The following is a 20,396-nucleotide window of genomic DNA, read 5'->3' as shown; positions in this document are numbered from 1 at the left end:
CGATCCAGTAGATACTGGTACGGGACCGGTGCCTCCCTGACATTCTTAATTTTGTCGTTATTTTTTCTTCTTGCGTGGAATACCCTATAGATACTCTGGCCCAGCTTGCGGGGGTGCAACGGCAGGACTCGCACCACAAATATCAATCCAGTAAAAGCCTGAGTAGGCGCCTGCGATTGGTTCACTTTTCCGTGCCTATCTTGTTCATCTCGACTTGAGAATTTTGTTTTACAGGTATTATTACTTTGTATGCTGGTTCTTCGCAACCGGTTTATATTTCTCGGTGAAACTAGTGAGTGAACTGGTTCTACCAAACCACTTTCTCCACCTTCCACAAATACCAGTTTTGCACAACTGTTAGAACTTTGCCAGAATGTCACGGCGTCACGCTGTCACATCTGTTACACTTTTTTATTACATAATAATTTCCCTCTGCTGCTACAGTTCGACGGAGGCTAAACTATCGGCATACTGCTAAAATGGCGCAAGCTACAGACTTACCTATTGAACTCATTGATTTAATCTTATCTTTCTTGCCTCCGAACCATGCGGAACAAGTACAATGGAGAAGGGCGGCGGCGGCTGTAGGAAGAGAGGTCAGGCCGATAGGTTGGAACCTATCGGATCATCGGTGCAGACGATGCGGGAGGGTATGCTTAGCGATGTGGGACCAAGAGGAACGGAAGGAATGGATAATACGGAGATGGGGATTCTGGGGACCACGGCAATGGGAGTTAGCCGGATTCTTCATACTATGTCCATGTGATGCGATGTTGGGGAATTACTTCGGTACGTATTGGTTCGTGTGAGTGGATTACTCGTTTAGAAGTTGTTTGAGCTTGTGGACACTTTTATGGTTTGTTTGGTATTGTTGACGTTTTTATGATCAATCTATTTTCGTTTACTTGCTTCTTACCCCACTCTTCCTTTCTCATGTCAAATGTATAATTAGTTTATTTTCTCATACGTACTTCTTTTCACATGTCAGTATATAAATAAGTTACCTAGGGTAGATGGTCTGTGCGCCGTAGTCTAGGTATATAAAGTAGGTAGAAACTTGTAGAAGACTCCGTCGAGTTCTCTTAGGTTCACGCCTAATAAAACTTTTGTCACTTACCTCCTAGTTCTTAAGTTCAGGTGTGACCTGTGACATCACAGTCACAGTCGCCCTAACAGTAGAACTCGACTACTCCGGGGATCGCACAGCACAGTGCCCTCCCCATCTCTTACTCTCTCATCGCCCTCTGCTCTCTGCGCGCCGTCGCGGCCGCCACACACATAGCCGGTCCCTAGGCTTAAGGGGTGATCGGGTACAGTCATAACGTACCCCGTTGAGGTTAAGGCGTGTCACGTGCCTTAGCTAAACACGAGACGTTCACTACGTGAGGTGCTGTTCGTATATACTTGTACTTTTTCCGTATCAACCTTGTGCTGCGGCTGCATTGTCAGCTGGTACACGCAGAGGAGTGAGAGATCCACCTTAGGTGACTCTCTAGATTAGCGTGGGAATCCGTTCCCGTATATACTTCTCGTCTTAGTCTATCCCTTCGGCCAAGCGGCCTTTCTTGAATACAAAAACCCTTTTCTTTTCGTGTACACATCCAAGTGAAGCAGGCTATTGGCTTCATTGGATAGGTGGATACGTACTAGGTGACAGGAAAAGACCTCCCTCACCTCCCTCAAAATTTCTCACCGAACACCGCCTGGAACTTTTCGAGTACCTTCCTCTGATTCCGAGGAAGAAGAAGAACACGCTTCGGAATCCCAATCAGAGGAATCCGAACTAGAACAACGAGAAACGTCCATATCCCCCCTACCCTTGTACCAACCACCTCCCCCCGAATACAACGAGCCAGAAATGGCTACAGCACAACAAATCATGGACCAAGTGTCCGCCCAACAAGCCCTTATCACCCAACTGCAGCAGCAGCTCGCTATGCTGCAGAATCAACAAGGACAACCAGGCCCGCCAGGACCACAAGGTCCACCAGGAGACGATGGAGAAACTCCCATCGTTCAAGTAGCACCGCCACAAATCGATGTGGCAAGACCAAAAATATTTTCGGGAGACGGGAAGGAGCTGAGTGGCTTCATAACGGCATGCAAAATTTATTTGAGTTTAAAAATGGCAGGAAGACTACAAGGGGATCAGATTACATGGATATTGTCGTATGTACAAGGAGGAGCAGCAGAATCGTGGAAGGAAAATATTATGGAGATGATCGAAGGTGGTGAAGAAGAAGCTCCAGCCCACACGGAGGAGCTTTTTGACAGTCTACGGAACAATTTCGGAGATGCGGATGAGGAGAGTACGGCAGTAGGAAAGTTGAGGTTGATCGAACAGGGAAGTAAGAGCGCGGAAGAACACGTACAGGAGTTCAAGAGGATCGCACGAGACAGCGGATACGAGGGACGAGCCCTCATCGAAGAATTTAAGAGAAGTTTGTCAGGAAGGATTAGGAAGGCGCTGATGGAGTCAGAGAATCCACCAACTACTATTAGGAGTTGGTACGAGAGGAGCATGAAGTTAGATAGGCAGTGGAGGCAAGCAAAAGCGGAAGAAGAGTATTATCGGCGGGGACAAGCTAAGCCCCAACCACGTACCCACACCTCCAACAACACTTTCGTGAGGCCTCAGCCTCAACGTCGAGATCCCAACGCGATGGATGTCGACACCGCAGCAGGACCCAGTCGAGGTCCTATCAAGTGTTACAAGTGTGGAAAACTGGGGCATATGGCCAAGAACTGCTGGAGCAAGGCTCCGGCTCGAGATGTGCGAACTTTAGATGTGGACGAGCAGCGAGAATATTGGCGGAGGATGTTCGAGGAAGAGCAGAAGAATTTAAAAGAGTAAAGGAAGCCAAGTCTCCTCGTTGGACTTCCTACAACAAATTTGATGTACTATGTAACGAAATCAATGTTTGTGACACTGTACAAGAGGAGAGTTTCCTCGTAAGGACAATCCGACCTTTAAGGGAAATTAAGTTGAACGTGGGAGTGGAGAAGTTGGACACACATGATGGAGTAGGAGTACAGGCGCTGTTGGACAGTGGAGCAACGGGGATGTTTATGGATAAAGCATTTGCAGAGGAGGAAGGGTTCAAGCTGGAACCTTTAGAAAGACCAATTCCGGTCAAAAATGTCGATGGAACAATCAATGCATCTGGGGCAGTAACTCATCGAGTAGTGGCAAACGTGTACTACAAAGGACATAAAGAAAGGGTACACTTCGAAATATGTGGCTTAGGAAAGAATAAAGTCATATTAGGAATGCCCTGGCTACAAATGCACAATCCGGAAATTGATTGGGAGAAAGGAGAGGTAAAGATGACCAGGTGCCCAGACGGGTGTGGGTACAAAGACAAAGGAAAAACAAAAGAAAAACAAGAAGAAATACGAAGGACAGAGGAACCCAAAAAATCAACAAGAGAGTTGATGAGAGAAGCGCGAGAAGAGGAAAGAAGGGAAAAGCCGGACATGTCACACAAGCAATATGCAGGCTGGAAATTAGTTTCCTTCCCAAAGAAATCAAATTGGGGAACGGTGTTGCAATATAGATGTGAAGAATGTGGAACCCAAACATCGGAACACTTGCTGAGCAAACACAAATGCCCAGCAAGAGAGGAAATTGCCTTAGACGAGTTTGGAATGCCATACGAAGGAAGTGATGACGAGGAGGAAGGGCCAACTATGGCCAAAATAGAAGCGTACGAAAAGGAGCAGGAAGAAATCAGAGATGAGGAAGAAAGATACGAACGGGTAAATAAGGCAGTAGGGAGATTCACCACTCCCAGGAACATCATCGAAGGGATCGCATTAGGAGTTGAAGCAGCATTTGCTAGGGAATTGGCACGTAACAGGCGTGCTAATGGTAGAGCTGAGGGGTTGGCGCAACAACCCAAAGAGAAAGCTGAGGGGTGGGCGCAATCACCCGGTGACGTGGCTGACCGATTAAATGGGGACAAGGCAGAACGTCTAGAAGAAGATCACAGCAAGACAGCCACTGCGGGACAAGCGGGGGCTGGACAGGTACGTCCTAAACGAATAAGCGCCCAAAGGAAAAATAGGAGTAGAGAGGAAGAAGGACAACTAGAGACGTGGGTAAGGGGAATGACAGAGGAAATGCCGGAAGAAGAAGAAATTCGAAGCATAGACTCAGTGGAACAACTTGTGCCAAGACGGTTTCACAAGTTCCTGAAGGTATTTAAACAAAAGGAATCAGAAAGAATGCCTACTAGAAAACCATGGGATCATGCTATCGAGTTAAAGGAGGATTTCAAACCCAAGAAAGGGAAGATATATCCATTGTCACCAAACGAAAAAGAAGAGGTCCAAGCGTTCATAAAGGACCAACTCCGAAAGGGATATATCAGACCCTCAAAATCCCCCCAAACCTCACCGGTGTTTTTTGTGCCAAAAAAGGATGGAAAGAAGCGGATGGTACAGGACTATCGATTCTTGAATGATTGGACAATTAAGAACAATTATCCTTTACCTTTAATTTCTGAACTTATAGACACTATGGGTAGTAAACGATTATTCTCTAAGATAGATTTACGTTGGGGTTACAACAACATTAGGATAAAAGAAGGAGATGAGTGGAAGGCAGCCTTTACTACTTTCATGGGTGCTTTCGAACCAACTGTTATGTTTTTTGGACTTACAAATTCGCCTGCTACTTTTCAGACTATGATGAACGAACTTTTTAGGGACTTAGTAAATACTGGAAAAGTAGCTGTATTTATTGACGATATCTTGATAGGAACAGACGATGAAGAAGAGCATGACAAAGTAGTGGAAGAAGTGTTGCAGAGGCTGATGGACAACGACCTATTTGCAAAGCCAGAGAAATGTGAATGGAAACAAGGCGAGATGGGATTTTTGGGATGTATAATAGGGAGAAACGGAATCAAGATGGAGGAAAGGAAAGTGAAAGACGTAGTAGAATGGCCGACTCCAAAATGCGTGAAGGATGTACAAAAATTTTTGGGACTAGCAAATTACTATCGACGATTCATTGAAAAGTTTGCCAGTATTGCAAAACCATTACACGCATTAACCAAAAAGGACAAGAAATGGAGTTGGGGAGATGAAGAAGAGGAAGCCTTTGGAACATTAAAAGCAAAATTCACGTCACATCCAATTCTAGTAGCACCAGAATTGGATAAAGAACTAAAGGTGGAATCTGACGCATCGGCCTATGCCACAGGTGGAGAACTATCAATGAAATGTGAAGACGGAAAGTGGAGGCCGGTAGCCTACATCTCCAAATCTATGACAGAGACAGAACGAAACTACGACATTCACGATAGGGAGATGTTGGGGATTATGCGGTGTTTAGAAGAATGGAGACACTTCCTGGAAGGGGCGAAACATAAATTCGAAATTTGGACAGATCATCGTAATCTAGAATACTTCACAAAAGCCCAGAAACTAAATCGACGACAAGCCAGATGGGCTCTATACTTATCTAGATTCAATTTCGAGTTAAAATTCCGTCCGGGAAAGACAATGGGGAAGGCGGACGCGTTGAGCAGAAGACCTGACTTTGAACAAGGAACAAAAGACGATAACAAGGATCAAACCTTGTTAAAACCCGAATATTTTGCCATCCGAGCAATGGAAGAAGGTCATATGTTAATCAATGCCGAGGAAGAAGGAATATTAGAAGAAATCAGAAAATCAGAAGCAAAAGAAGATGATGTGGTAAAAGCGGTAGAAGAGATGAAGCGAGCAAAGGTGAAGTCATTGAGGGGAGACGAGTGGAAGTTAGAGGAAGGATTAGTGTTGAAAGAAGGGAAAGTCTATGTGCCAAAGGACGAGACTCTGAGGACGAAAATCATCCGACTACATCATGATACTCCCATTGCCGGACACGGAGGACAATGGAAGACAGTAGAAATGGTAACACGCAATTACTGGTGGCCAGGCGTCACTAAGCAAGTCCAGAAGTACGTAGAGGGATGCGACCAATGTCAACGAAACAAGAATCGACCAACACCACCGGCAGGAAAATTAATGCCGAACCCTATTCCCACCAAACCATGGGCCGACGTATCCGTCGACTTCATAGTAAAATTACCAGAGTCACAGGGAATGGACTCAATTCTGGTAGTGTGCGATCGATTCAGTAAAATGGCTCACTTCATCCCAACTACGGAAACGACATCAGCGCTAGGACTAGCTAAGCTGTTCAGGGATCACGTATGGAAGTTGCATGGATTACCAGAAACGGTGATCTCAGATAGGGGACCGCAATTTGCTGCAGACTTTACAAAGGAGTTGAATAAAATGTTGGGAATCGACACTAGGTTATCTACGGCGTTTCACCCACAGACGGATGGCCAAACCGAACGAACCAATCAAGAACTAGAGCAATACCTCCGATCATTTGTTGATCACAGACAAACTGATTGGCCTGATTGGTTAGCAACGGCAGAGTTTTCCTATAACAATAAAGAACAATCATCAACAAAGGAAACTCCATTTATGATCAACGTGGGAAGACACCCGAGAACTGGTTTCGATCTACGACGACAAGGCAATCATCCGGCAGCAGCGGACTTTGCGGACCGCATGAAACTTCAACACGAAGAAACTCAAGCGGCTCTAAAAAAGGCACAAGACGATATGCGGAGGTATGCGGATAGAGGCAGGGGAGAAGCGGTGAAGTACAAAGAAGGAGACAAAGTTCTATTGGCTACTCGGGACCTTCAAATTCAGGGACGACCAACTCGGAAACTTATGGAGAAGTTCATCGGGCCGTACACCGTCAAGAAGATTATTTCCCCCAATGCAGTGGAACTAGATCTCCCCCGATCTATTCGGATCCACCCAGTGGTCAACGTCAGCCGAATAGTAATGTACCGAGAACAAGCGGAAGGCCAAGGAAGCAAGCCAGCACCAGCCGTAGAAATAGAAGGAGAACAGGAGTGGGAAGTAGAGAAGATCCTGAACGCCAAGTGGCTCCGCGGAAAGAAGCGGTACTTAGTTCGATGGAAAGGATATACGGCAGAAGCAGACTCGTGGGAACCCGAAGAGAACCTGGCTAACGCAAAAGAATTGATTACTGAATTCCACCAACTCTATGGGGAACTCAATAGGATACAGCATGTCTTACGTGACACAGGTTTCCAAGAACGGGAACTACCTAATCGGTTCACAGCCAAAGCCTTATTCGGATGGGATGACAAACAGTTTGATGCCGAATATCTTAAGAAATTGGAACGTAATTGGCGAACGTGGAGATCTTGAAGGGTCGTCTCCGGAGGAGCCGACTTTAAGGAGGGGGTACTGTTAGAACTTTGCCAGAATGTCACGGCGTCACGCTGTCACATCTGTTACACTTTTTTATTACATAATAATTTCCCTCTGCTGCTACAGTTCGACGGAGGCTAAACTATCGGCATACTGCTAAAATGGCGCAAGCTACAGACTTACCTATTGAACTCATTGATTTAATCTTATCTTTCTTGCCTCCGAACCATGCGGAACAAGTACAATGGAGAAGGGCGGCGGCGGCTGTAGGAAGAGAGGTCAGGCCGATAGGTTGGAACCTATCGGATCATCGGTGCAGACGATGCGGGAGGGTATGCTTAGCGATGTGGGACCAAGAGGAACGGAAGGAATGGATAATACGGAGATGGGGATTCTGGGGACCACGGCAATGGGAGTTAGCCGGATTCTTCATACTATGTCCATGTGATGCGATGTTGGGGAATTACTTCGGTACGTATTGGTTCGTGTGAGTGGATTACTCGTTTAGAAGTTGTTTGAGCTTGTGGACACTTTTATGGTTTGTTTGGTATTGTTGACGTTTTTATGATCAATCTATTTTCGTTTACTTGCTTCTTACTCCACTCTTCCTTTCTCATGTCAAATGTATAATTAGTTTATTTTCTCATACGTACTTCTTTTCACATGTCAGTATATAAATAAGTTACCTAGGGTAGATGGTCTGTGCGCCGTAGTCTAGGTATATAAAGTAGGTAGAAACTTGTAGAAGACTCCGTCGAGTTCTCTTAGGTTCACGCCTAATAAAACTTTTGTCACTTACCTCCTAGTTCTTAAGTTCAGGTGTGACCTGTGACATCACAGTCACAGTCGCCCTAACAGTTCGTGGTATTCGGGGGGAGGTGGTTGATATAGGGGTAGGGGGGATACGGACGGTTGCCGTTGACTGGTTGCGCAGAACCGGTGCCCGGCATACGATTCTCTCAGTGGTACCGGTTCTACACAACCAGAATCCCTCTCTTGGTGATCCCTGGTTCTGTAGAACCAGTTTCCCATCTAGTCGAGATACTGGTTACGCAGAACCGGTGTCTGGCATACGATTCTCTGTGGTACCGGTTCTATACAACCAGAATCCCTCTCTCGGTGATCCTTGGTTCTGTAGAACCAGTTTCCCATCTAGTCGAGATACTGGTTACGCAGAACCGGTTTCCCACAAATTATGATTCAACCCATAGCACTTGTTCTGGTATGTGACCCGTTTACCTACTATAAACTTGTGGCAGGGATCTGCACCAGAGTGATTAGAAAACTAGTTAGGTATTAATTTATTGTTTTCAATCTTACTTCACCTCGATTTAAGTATCTGCATTCACGGATAGCAGATACTGGTCCGATGCGTAGAACCAGTGTACCACTCTCTCGGTGGTACTGGTTCTACACAACCAGAATTCCTCTCTCGGTGATTCCTGGTTCTGTAGAACCAGTTTCAAATCTAGTCGGGGTAGTTGGTTGAGTAGAACCGGTGCCCGGTATGCGATTCTCTCAGTGGTACCGGTTCTACACAACCAGAATCCCTCTCTTGGTGATTCCTGGTTCTGCAGAACCAGTTTCAAATCCAGTCGAGGTACTGGTTGAGTAGAACCGGTGCCCGGCATACGATTCTCTCAGTGGTACCGGTTCTACACAACCAGAATTCCTCTCTCGGTGATTCCTGGTTCTGCAGAACCAGTTTCAAATCTAGTCGAGGTACTGGTTGAGTAGAACCGGTGTCCGGCATATGATTCTCTCAGTAGTACCGGTTCTGCACAACCAGGATCCCTCTCTCGGTGATTCCTGGTCCTGCCGAACCGGTGCACTGCTGGTGCAGATGATGACTGCTAACTAGTGACTCGCCTTTCCCATTTTTGTTATACGCCTTGCCGATGGCCACTGACTCGTAAATCTGCGACCCATTTAAGTACGCGACTCGCCCAGCTATAGTATATAAATCAGTACCAAAATTTGCCTGCGAATACTAATTCGCCTTGACTTATCCATTTTAGGGATAACAACTGCTCTCTCCGTGGTGCTGGTTTTGCAGAACCAGCATTTTGCCTTGCTAGGATACTGGTTCTATGCAACCAGGATCTCCTGGTCCTGTAGAACCAATGTCTCTATTTTCTGCAGATACCAGTTCTGCGTAACCAGTGCATCGCTTTCTCAATCTCAGCTGTCCCGGTTCCACAGAACCAGTTTTTCCACCACCTGCAGGCAGTGGTTCTTCGCAACGGGTATTTATCTTGACTTAGGTAACTCTGCCACCTCTCTTAGATATACTGGTTCTGTGCAACTGGTGCCTCTCTTCCGCTGATTTGGCTTTTCTGATAATCTCAATAGAGTTCACTGCAGCGTAACTACTAGCTATCGCGAGCAATACTATCCAAATTATAAACAACTGCAAAATTGGCTACTTTTCATCCTCAGAGCAGTTAAATATATCTTCATCAGGTGAGCCGCAGTCAGGAGAATCCAACTCCTTGTAGTGGTCGGCCTTCTGTCGCTTCCGAGATGGTGCCTTGGCACGCGAACTTTCACAGGTGGGCGACTGATCCCCACCTTCTTTATTAGGAATCTGGTTGCTAGGTCGGAGGTGAGTATGGGAGTTAAGGGCCTGGCGCCGCTGTTGAAGAACGGAGATTTGGCGATCTAGAAGTTCAGCGTACGGGTCATCTCGGAACCGGCCGTCTGGTGCAACCTTGAGAAAGTCGCTGGGCTGCAAACCAGTCCAGTCCATGAATGCAGTCATAGTGAATATCCTGGTCCTGGGGTCCATAAACATACTCTGCCAAGTCTCGGTAGCACCGTTTTGTACCGAAGTAACATGTGTAATCTTGCGGAGGATGGCCTCCATGAAGACGACATCCTCAGGGCACCCACAATGGAAGTGCCCTGGCACGCGATCAGCGATGGGATCTGATTGCTTGGTGGCAATATTGCGGGGGTGTGGAACCCCAGTGACGTATTGCCCTTTCCTGATGCTGCTTGGCGCGGTGTCTGACACGTGCAAGTTATCAGCTTTCTTGGAAAACTTGTGATAAGTGCAGAGGAGATTGCGAGCGTTTGTTGTGTGCAGGTGCAAAAATGCTCGGTGGCTATGGAGCATGACTCCGGGAAGAAGACCCGCCTCGTTTCGGATCATATCGCGATTACCAGCTGTCATCGGTGAACTATTGTGATTGCGCGTGAAATGTTCTGCATCGTTCCTGGCGTCATCTTTGGGGGAGCCAGATATAAGCAACATCTCATGCAGGAGCAATAGTGGACTCACTTGCGTACTTTCCCTTCATGATCTCCGATAGAGCAGTGAAAAGCAGGGAATCCTTCTTGTTCGTAGATTCATAAGCAGGATCAGGGCGATCACATTTCCAATAAGTAATCGAATCGATATCAAGTGGATCAAATCCAGCTGTATCATGGCGTGATGGAGGAGGGTTGTAAGGGGGATCACTTGGCTTAGGAAGGACACCGAACAGGGAAGGTTCAGGTGCCGAATAGCCTGGATCATTGGAATCACTCGTAGCCTCGCGCAAAGCAGCTAAAGTTGGCTCTTTCTTTTTACCCTTCGCCCGACTCTTTGCCTTTGTTTTCGCAGGAAGATCATCCATCTGAATTGAGCTTGATCCGACGCTTTCAAGGTGAAGTTGATGAGAGGGATCGCTGGACTGGGATGGGGCAGTTTCTGCTGCAGAAATATCGCAAGCCAGGCCAGGGAGGTGCGATGGTTTACCGAGATCTCTGCCGATCCAGGAAGAGTCATCCTGAGGCAATTCGGTACCATGAAGAGCAGCCGTAAAGGATATACCCCTTTTTGCATAGTCGCCACTTTTGGGCCCATCTAGATAAGCTTGATTCCCAGTCGGAAAGTTGAACGCGTTCAAACCCAGCTGGTTGCCAAGTGCATAAGTCATGTTCCCCTCATTCAGAGAGCCAAGATGAGGAAATCCACCAGGCATGAAAGTAGGCCAGGAAGCGATAGGATAAGGCGTTGGAAGGTCCTTGCGAGAAAAAGCAGACATAGAGGGATAGTCTGTGCCTACTGGGAATTGAGGTTCCACGCTGGCAGCATTGGACGCTGACTGCTCAGCACCCACAAGTGGTGCAGCAGCAGATAGGTGGGGAGTAGAGTGATTTCCGTGGGTGTTATCAGTTTTAGCATGAGGGCCAGCACCAGCAGAGTCGGTATGATCAACGTCCATCGGTGCTGCCATGCCCAACTGAGTATGGCTCTGGAGGTTTCTGGTCAGTAAAATCAGCGATTGTAGTAGTGTGGTGAATACTCACAGGTGGCTCAGGCAAGGGACCCAATTCCTCGTGGCTACCCAAGCAGCCTGGAGACTCTGGGGCACTGGAGAGTGGGCTACTTCCACCAGTGGGCACAGCTCCTTGGCCTGCTGAAAGTTCTGCGTATTCCTGCTCGATGAAATGTACAGACTCAACTGCTGCCGAAGCTTCAATTGTTTTCGTTCTGAGTGCCGCATCTAAAGCTGGCGTTGAGATCTAAAAATATCCCGTTAATCGATGCTCACCAATAGACCCAAGTTCAACGCTAGATATATGGTGAGCAATTAGCATCTGCTCTGCTTCATGCTGTGCTTGCCTAGCAGCAGTCTTGAGCGCCTTCAGCTTGTCAAGGTTGGTAGTGTATGTCTTATTGGTAGCTGAAGCTTCAGTAGCAAGCCCTTTAACGACGCTTGCGTTGGAGCCTAAGAAACGCGCGCTTAGACTTGACTTGTTGCACCGTTGAAACAAAATTTCTTACCTTTATAGCTTTCTTTCGCTGCCAACAGAGAGGTTACTTAGTTCGGCGATGATTGAGCACCATAATTTACCTAGTCGAGCTACATTTCTACTCTTGAGGGCAGAGTTGGCTTGCTGCCGAAGCACCTTAGCAGCTTCTAAAGCGACTGCAAAGCCTTCAACGGCTGCTCTGACCTCTGAAAACCGCGCATTAGCCTTGGAACTTAAAATAGTTTGATGAATTGAGAAGATACCTTCGGGTAAACCGGTCAAATCTGCGTCGCCCATCGCAGTGTCAAGCGTTGAAGCAAGTGAAATGCCAGGACTAGTTTGTCAGAACCAGTGGTCGTGGCCCAGTTTTATACTCAAAAAATAACCGGTTGAATACCGTTAGTCCAGTGTAGTCCTTTCTAACCCCAAGAAACCAGCATTTACAAGGTTGTTGGGGAAGGGTCATGCAGCGTGCCTTCCTTCATGCTGCCTGAAGCGAAAAGAATGTATTGATTTTTACAAAATGACAAAAGCACCGAGGAGAACCCAACTTTGAGTCGTAATAAAACACGCTGATTACTCTTTCCTTAGAATTGAGAGTTGCTTATCAGTCTAAATATATCATTCAAGCGCCTCAGTGCACGGCAAAAGAGCAGAAATTTACCATTACAAAATCTTCATATCGCCTAGTCATTTGGCGTTTCCGAGCCGGTCGGCACTCTGAGTGCACCGAGGCAACCTGGGCGCATGAATTAGCCGATTGGTAATGAAGGTGCCGAACAAGCCTTACCTGCTCCCGATCTTCGTTCAGTGGGTGGGGGTGGGAGGGAGGCTGAGATCGGTTTGGAGGCGGTATACTGCTGGAATTAGTGCCGGAACTTGCAGGAACCTCACCAGATTCACCCTCTTTGCCAGAGAGTTCCTCGGTGGTTGCAGTAGCTGGATGCACCGACAACCTTGCCAGAGACACTGAGGAGGGCTCTTCGTTCTCTTCATATTCTTCCCAGGCTCCTAGAAGCCTCGAGGAAGTAACGAATGACAGGCCTTGTTGGAGAAATTGAGTGACAGATTTTCGCGGGTCTTGAAGAGGCAAGCTAGTGCCATGAAGAAGTTTCGGTTGCCAAACCAAAAGTGAATTGCGTGAAGCTTGAAATCGGACACCATGAGACGCCAAAAAGAAATGGCATCCATTGTCCAAGGCACTTGCAGAAGGATCTACCTCTCTGCTTGTCGTCCAGGCAATAGCGTAAGTGTGCGGTTGATTTTCAGCGTGCATAAAGCTAAGACGCTCGGAGAAAACTTGTGAAAGCAGAAGTGAGATGAAGCGTGGCACTTACCGTGCATAGTTGCGAGCACAAATTCCAGCTGGGGGGGCAAGTTCAGCCCCATGGAATGTGAAAGCCAAGCCATCCGGGAGCTCGATCGTGTAGTTCCCTTGCCCAGTCTTATGATTGTAGGGAATTTCTCCTCTCGCATCCATCCGCCATATTCCCGAGCTTTGGAGGAAGTTATCGAAGTCGTTGAGGACCTCGACTGGAGCAACGGTCCGAACCATGTTCCAGAAAAGCGCAAATGCGCTTGCTCCCTTCACATTTTCGTCATGTTCATCGGTCGAGAATTTTCCTTTACAGTGACGGACAAAACCGTTGCAATGTTTATAACACCTTCAAAGATACTATTATAGCATGTGACAAACTGACCGTGACATCACATAATTAACATCGTTTGAAAGCCATGACTCTTGGCTTTAATTCGATAGTAATACCATTATGTAATTCTAAATATTCATCAAAATACTGGCAATTTACTAACAAAGATGCATTGCAACAGTTTTGTCCCTCTCATTCACCAAGTATAAAGTCACCTGACTCCATTGACTGACTTGAAAAATCAGCACAGCCACATTCAACAAAGATGAAAAGTCAGCACAGCCACACTTTGAGTATATATACAGAGCATCTTTGGCATGATTCCTTACAATGAAGCCCCTCACTCCAAGTCAGCTCTCTCATATCCTTTATTTGCTTGATTCAGGAGCATCAGCTCATGAAATCTCTACTTCTACCAGCATACATCATTCCACTATATCTGGAATTAGATCCAAGCACCGTCCCAACCTTGCTATATCCTCAGGTGGTCGTCCTAGACTGCTTACATCTTCTGATACCCACTACGCTGTTCGCTTAATCACCTCTCAAAAGGCTGACAACACTTCTCAAGTCAAGAGACTACTTGCCAACACCTTGCCCCACTCAATTTCTACAAAGACCATACGTAGAACTCTTTCCCGCACTGGTATGAAGGCTGTAGTAAAGGTTAAACATCCTTTGCTCAAGGCCAAACACCGCAAGGATCGCTTGGACTGGGCTTTAGCTTGTCAAAACTGGACTATAGAAGACTGGAAAAGGATAGTATGGTCTGATGAAACAAAGATTAATTGTTTGGGGTCAGATGGAAGAAAATGGGTGTGAAAAGGGATGGAAAAGGCTTGAGTGATAGACTGGTGTCTGGGACTTTGAAGTTTGGAGGAGGTTCTTTGATGATGTGGGGTTGTATGTTTTGGGAGGGATGTGGCTATGCATGCCAAATTAAAGGTAAAATGGATGCTGATCTATATGTTAGCATTTTGGAGGACAATCTGGAGGATAGTGTGGAGTATTATGGGAAAGAAAAGGAGGATTTCATATTTCAGCAGGACAATCACCCCAAGCACAAGTCTAAAAAGGCCCAGAACTGGTTCAAAGAGAACAACATTGATTTGTTGCCATGGCCAGCACAGTCTCCAGACCTCAATCCAATTGAACATCTCTGGGACCACCTCAAAATCAAGCTTGAAGAGTATGAAGAAGCACCTAGGGGAATTGGAGAACTTTGGACAAGAGTGGATAAGGAGTGGAATGATATAAAGCCTGAGGTGTGTCAGAATTTGATAGAGAGTATGCCTAGAAGGGTAGAAGCTGTACTCAAGGCAAAGGGAGGCTATACTAAGTACTAAACATAGAGATTTGTACTTGGTGAATGAGAGGGACAAAACTGTTGCAATGCATCTTTGTTAGTACATTGCCAGTATTTTGATGAATATTTAGAATTACATAATGGTATTACTATCGAATTAAAGCCAAGAAGCATGGCTTTCAAACGATGTTAATTACGTGATGTCACGGTCAGTTTGTCACATGCTATAATAGTATCTTTGAAGGTGTTGTAAACATTGCAACGGTTTTGTCTGTCACTGTAAGATTCTTCACCCAGTCAAACGACATCGCTGATCGGGACCCTGCTGAGTGCCCAAAGATAGGGATTGATCCGACGTCACCTTTCTAGATTAGATGGTATCATTATCCTTGTGCTCGCTGGCCTAGATTAAAGAGTACTTACACGAGAGGTTGTTCGAGTTTCTACCATTCTTTTGATAGCAGCGTTGTTAGGGCGACTGTGACTGTGATGTCACAGGTCACACCTAAACTCAAGAACTAAAGAGTGTAGTGACAAAAGTAATATTAGGCGTGAACCTAAGAGAACTCGACGGAGTCTTCTACAAGTTTCTACCTACTTTATATACCTAGACTACGGCGCACAGACCAACTACCCTAGGTAACTATTTATATACTGACATGAGAAAAGAAGCACGTATGAGAAAGTAAACTAATTATACATTTTGACATGCGAAAAGAAGAGTGGAGTAAGAAGCAAGTAAACGAAAATAGTTTGATCATAAAAACGTCAACAACACCAAACAAACCATAAAAGTGTCCACAAGTACAAACAACTCCTAAACCGGTAATCCACTCACACAAACCAATCCCTACCGAAGTAATTCCCCAACATCGCATCACATGGACATAGCACAAAGAATCCGGCTATTGCCCAGCATCGCGGCCCCCAGTATCCCCATCTCTGTATTACCCACGCCTTCTGCTCCTCATAGTCCCACATCACTAAGCATACTCTCCCACACCGCCTGCACCGATGATCCGATAGGTTCCATCCTACCGGTCTGTCCTCTCTTCCTATCCCCGCCGCCCTCCTTCTCCATTCTACTTGCTCCGCGTGGTTCGGGGGCAAGAAAGATAAGATGAGATCGATTAGTTCAATTGGTAAATCTGTAGCTTGCGCCATTTTAGCAGTATGCCGATAGTTTAGCCTCCGTCGAACTGTAGCAGCAGAGGGAAATTATTACATAATAAAATATGTGACAGATGTGACAGCGTGACGCCGTGACATTCTGGCAAGGTTCTAACAGTACCCCCTCCTTAAAGTCGGCTCCTCCGGAGACGACCCTTCAAGATCTCCACGTTCGCCAATTACGTTCCAACTTTTTAAGATATTCGGCATCAAACTGTTTGTCATCCCATCCGAATAAGGACTTGGCTGTGAATCGATTAGGTAGTTCCCTTTCTTGGAACCCGGTGTCGCGTAAGACGTGCTGTATCCTATTGAGTTCCCCATAGAGTTGGTGGAATTCAGTAATCAATTCTTTGGCGTTAGCCAAGTTCTCCTCGGGTTCCCATGAGTCTGCTTCTGCCGTATACCCTTTCCATCGTACTAAGTACCGCTTCTTTCCGCGGAGCCATTTGGCGTTAAGGATTTTCTCCACTTCCCACTCCTGTTCTCCTTCTATTTCTACGGCCGGTGCCGGTCTACTCCCTTGTCCATCCACTTGTTCTCGATATAGTACTATTCGGCTGACGTTGACCACCGGATGAATCCGAATAGATCGGGGGAGATCTATTTCTACTGCGTTGGGGGAAATGATCTTCTTGATGGTGTATGGTCCGATGAACTTCTCCGTAAGTTTCCGGGTAGGTCGTCCCTGGATTTGAAGGTCCCGGGTAGCCAATAGAACTTTATCTCCTACTTTGTACTTTACCGCTTCTCCCCTGCCTCTATCCGCATATCTCCGCATATCATCTTGTGCCTTTTTTAGGGCCGCTTGAGTTTCCTCGTGTTGAAGTTTCATGCGGTCCGCAAAGTCCGCTGCTGCCGGGTGATTACCTTGTCGTCGAAGATCGAAGCCAGTTCTTGGGTGTCTTCCCACGTTGACCATAAATGGAGTTTCCTTTGTTGATGATTGTTCTTTATTGTTATAGGAAAACTCCGCCGTTGCTAACCAATCAGGCCAATCAGTTTGTCTATGATCGACAAATGATCGGAGGTATTGCTCTAGTTCTTGATTGGTTCGTTCGGTTTGGCCATCCGTCTGTGGGTGGAACGCCGTAGATAACCTGGTGTCGATTCCCAACATTTTATTCAACTCTTTTGTAAAGTCTGCAGCGAATTGCGGTCCCCTATCTGAGATCACCGTTTCTGGTAATCCATGCAACTTCCATACGTGATCCCTGAACAACTTAGCTAGTCCTAGCGCTGATGTCGTTTCCGTAGTTGGGATAAAATGAGCCATTTTACTGAAGCGATCACACACCACCAAGATCGAATCCATTCCCTGAGATTCTGGTAATTTTACTATGAAGTCGACGGATACGTCGGCCCATGGTTTTGTAGGGATAGGGTTTGGCATTAGTTTTCCTGCCGGTGGTGTTGGTCGGTTCTTATTTCGTTGGCATTGGTCGCATCCTTCCACGTACTTCTGGACTTGTTTAGTGACGCCTGGCCACCAGTAGTTGCGTGTTACCATTTCGACTGTTTTCCATTGTCCTCCATGTCCGGCAATGGGAGTATCGTGATGTAGTCGGATTATTTTTGTCCTCAGTGTTTCGTCTTTCGGCACATAGACTTTTCCTTCCTTTAGCACTAGTCCTTCTTCCAGTTTCCACTCGTCTCCTTTTAACAACTTCACCTTTGCCCGCTTCATCTCTTCCACTGCTTTTACCACGTCGTCTTCCTTTGCTTCTGATTTTCGGATTTCATCTAATATTCCTTCTTCCTCCGCGTTGATTAGCATATGACCTTCTTCCATTGCTCGAATTGCGAAATACTCTGGTTTCAACAAGGTTTGATCCTTGTTATCGTCCTTTGTTCCTTGTTCAAAGTCAGGTCTTCTGCTCAATGCGTCTGCCTTCCCCATTGTCTTTCCTGGGCGGAATTTTAATTCGAAATTGAATCTAGATAGATATAAGGCCCATCTGGCTTGTCGTCGATTTAGTTGTTGGGCTTTCGCGAAGTATTCTAGATTGCGATGATCTGTCCAAATTTCGAACTTATGTTTCGCCCCTTCCAGGAAGTGTCTCCATTCTTCTAAACACGGCATAATTCCCAGCATCTCCCTATCGTGAATGTCGTAGTTTCGTTCCGTCTCCGTCATTGATTTGGAGATGTATGCTACTGGCCTCCACTTTCCGTCTTCACATTTCATTGCCAACTCTCCACCCGTGGCGTAAGCCGATGCATCAGATTCCACTTTTAACTCTTTATCCAATTCTGGGGCTACTAGGATTGGGTGTGATGTGAATCTTGCTTTTAGCGTACTAAAGGCCTCCTCTTCTTCATCTCCCCAACTCCATTTCTTGTCTTTTTTAGTCAATGCGTGTAATGGTTTTGCAATACTGGCGAATTTTTCAATGAACCGTCGATAGTAATTTGCCAGTCCCAAGAATTTTTGTACATCTTTAACGCATTTTGGAGTCGGCCACTCTACTACGTCTTTCACTTTTCTTTCCTCCATCTTGATTCCGTTTCTCCCTATTATACATCCCAAAAACCCCATTTCACTTCGTTTCCATTCGCATTTTTCTGGTTTTGCGAATAGATCATTGTCCATCAACCTCTGTAACACTTCTTCCACCACCTTATCATGCTCTTCTTCATCGTCTGTTCCTATCAAGATATCGTCAATAAATACAGCCACTTTTCCAGTATTTACTAAGTCCCTAAAAAGTTCGTTCATCATAGTCTGAAAAGTAGCAGGCGAATTTGTAAGTCCAAAAAACATAACAGTGGGTTCAAAGGCACCCATGAAAGTAGTAAAGGCTGCCTTCCACTCGTCTCCCTCTTTTATCCTAATGTTATTGTAACCCCAACGTAAATCTATCTTCGAAAATAATCGTTTGCTACCCATAGTGTCTATAAGTTCAGAAATTAAAGGTAAGGGATAATTGTTCTTAATTGTCCAATCATTCAAAAATCGATAGTCCTGTACCATCCGCTTCTTTCCATCCTTTTTTGGCACAAAGAATACTGGCGAAGTCTGGGGAGATTTCGATGGTCTGATATATCCTTTTCGAAGTTGATCTTTTACGAATGCTTGAACTTCTTCTCTTTCGTTTGGTGACAAGGGGTATATCTTTCCTTTCTTGGGTTTGAAATCCTCCTTCAATTCGATAGCATGATCCCAGGGTTTCCTAGTAGGCATTCTCTCCGATTCCTTTTGTTTGAATACTTTAAGGAATTTGTGAAACCGTCTTGGTACCACTTGTTCTACTGAATCCATGCTTCGAATTTCTTCTTCTTCCGGCATCTCCTCTGTCATTCCTCTCACCCACGTTTCTAGTTGTTTTCCTTCTTCTCTACTCCTATTTTTCTTTTGGGCGCTTATTCGTTTAGGACGTACCTGTCCAGCCTCCGCTTGTCCCGCGGTGGCTGTCTTGCTGTTATCTTCTTCTAGACGTTCTGCCTTTTCCCCATTTAATCGGTCAGCCACGTCACCGGGTGATTGTGCCCACCCCTCAGCTTTCTCTTTGGGTTGTTGCGCCAACCCCTCAGCTCTACCATTAGCACGCCTGTTACGTGCCAATTCCCTAGCGAATGCTGCTTCAACTCCCAATGCGATCCCTTCGATGATGTTTTTAGGAGTGGTGAATCTCCCTACTGCCTTGTTCACCCGTTCGTATCTTTCTTCCTCATCTCTGATTTCTGCCTGCTCTTCTTCATATGCTTCTATCTTGGCCATGGTTGGCCCTTCCTCCTCGTCATCACTTCCTTTGTATGGCATACCAAACTCGTCTAAGGCCATTTCCTCCATTGCTGGGCATTTGTGTTTGCTCAGCAAGTGTTCCGACGTTTGGATTCCACACTCCTCGCATCTATATTGCAACACCGTTCCCCAATTTGATTTCTTTGGGAAGGAAACTAATTTCCAACCTGCATATTGCTTGTGTGACATGTCAGGCTTTTCCTTCTTCTCTTCCTCTCGTGCTTCCTTCATCAACTGCCGTGTTGACTTCCTTGGTTCCTCTATCCTTCGTATTTCTTCTTGTTTTTCTTTTGTTTTTCCTTTGTCTTTGTACCCACACCCGTCTGGGCACCTGGTCATCTTTACCTCTCCTTTCTCCCAATCGATTTCAGGGTTATGCATCTGTAGCCATGGCATTCCTAATATGACTTTGTTTTTGCCTAGGCCACATATCTCGAAGTGTACTCTTTCCTTTGTGTCCTTTGTAGTATACGTTGGCAGCCACTCGATGTGTTACTGCCCCAGATGCGTTGATCGTTCCATCGAC

At 46.0% G+C, this 20,396-nt stretch overlaps 3 protein-coding genes across 3 annotated transcripts; all 3 read right to left on the bottom strand.

Annotated features, from left to right (window-relative positions):
* Positions 1-8,588: 8,588 nt before the first annotated feature.
* Positions 8,589-12,297, bottom strand: AGABI2DRAFT_144655 (hypothetical protein; the record flags this gene model as incomplete). Its single annotated transcript, XM_006463255.1, has 10 exons — positions 8,589-8,828; positions 8,891-8,950; positions 9,116-9,207; positions 9,404-9,477; positions 9,684-10,485; positions 10,541-11,498; positions 11,554-11,756; positions 11,799-11,975; positions 12,032-12,049; positions 12,102-12,297. 10 exons carry the CDS (start codon positions 12,295-12,297, stop codon positions 8,589-8,591), a joined length of 2,820 nt encoding a protein of 939 aa, XP_006463318.1.
* A 769-nt stretch (positions 12,298-13,066) lies between these two features.
* Positions 13,067-13,600, bottom strand: AGABI2DRAFT_55728 (hypothetical protein; the record flags this gene model as incomplete). Its single annotated transcript, XM_006463254.1, has 2 exons — positions 13,067-13,280; positions 13,338-13,600. Coding segments are annotated over 2 exons (477 nt in total), but the record flags the coding sequence as incomplete, so codon positions are not given.
* Positions 13,601-19,269: 5,669 nt separating this feature from the next.
* On the bottom strand, positions 19,270-20,059 carry AGABI2DRAFT_144653 (hypothetical protein; the record flags this gene model as incomplete). The annotated part of the gene is made up of 2 exons (XM_006463253.1): positions 19,270-19,374; positions 19,508-20,059. 2 exons carry the CDS (start codon positions 20,057-20,059, stop codon positions 19,270-19,272), a joined length of 657 nt encoding a protein of 218 aa, XP_006463316.1.
* Positions 20,060-20,396: the final 337 nt, after the last annotated feature.

The sequence above is a fragment of the Agaricus bisporus genome (assembly GCF_000300575.1).
Source record: "Agaricus bisporus var. bisporus H97 unplaced genomic scaffold AGABI2scaffold_8, whole genome shotgun sequence".
NCBI classification, from domain to species: Eukaryota; Fungi; Basidiomycota; class Agaricomycetes; order Agaricales; family Agaricaceae; genus Agaricus; species Agaricus bisporus.
This window is presented reverse-complemented; position numbering and strand designations above follow the sequence as displayed.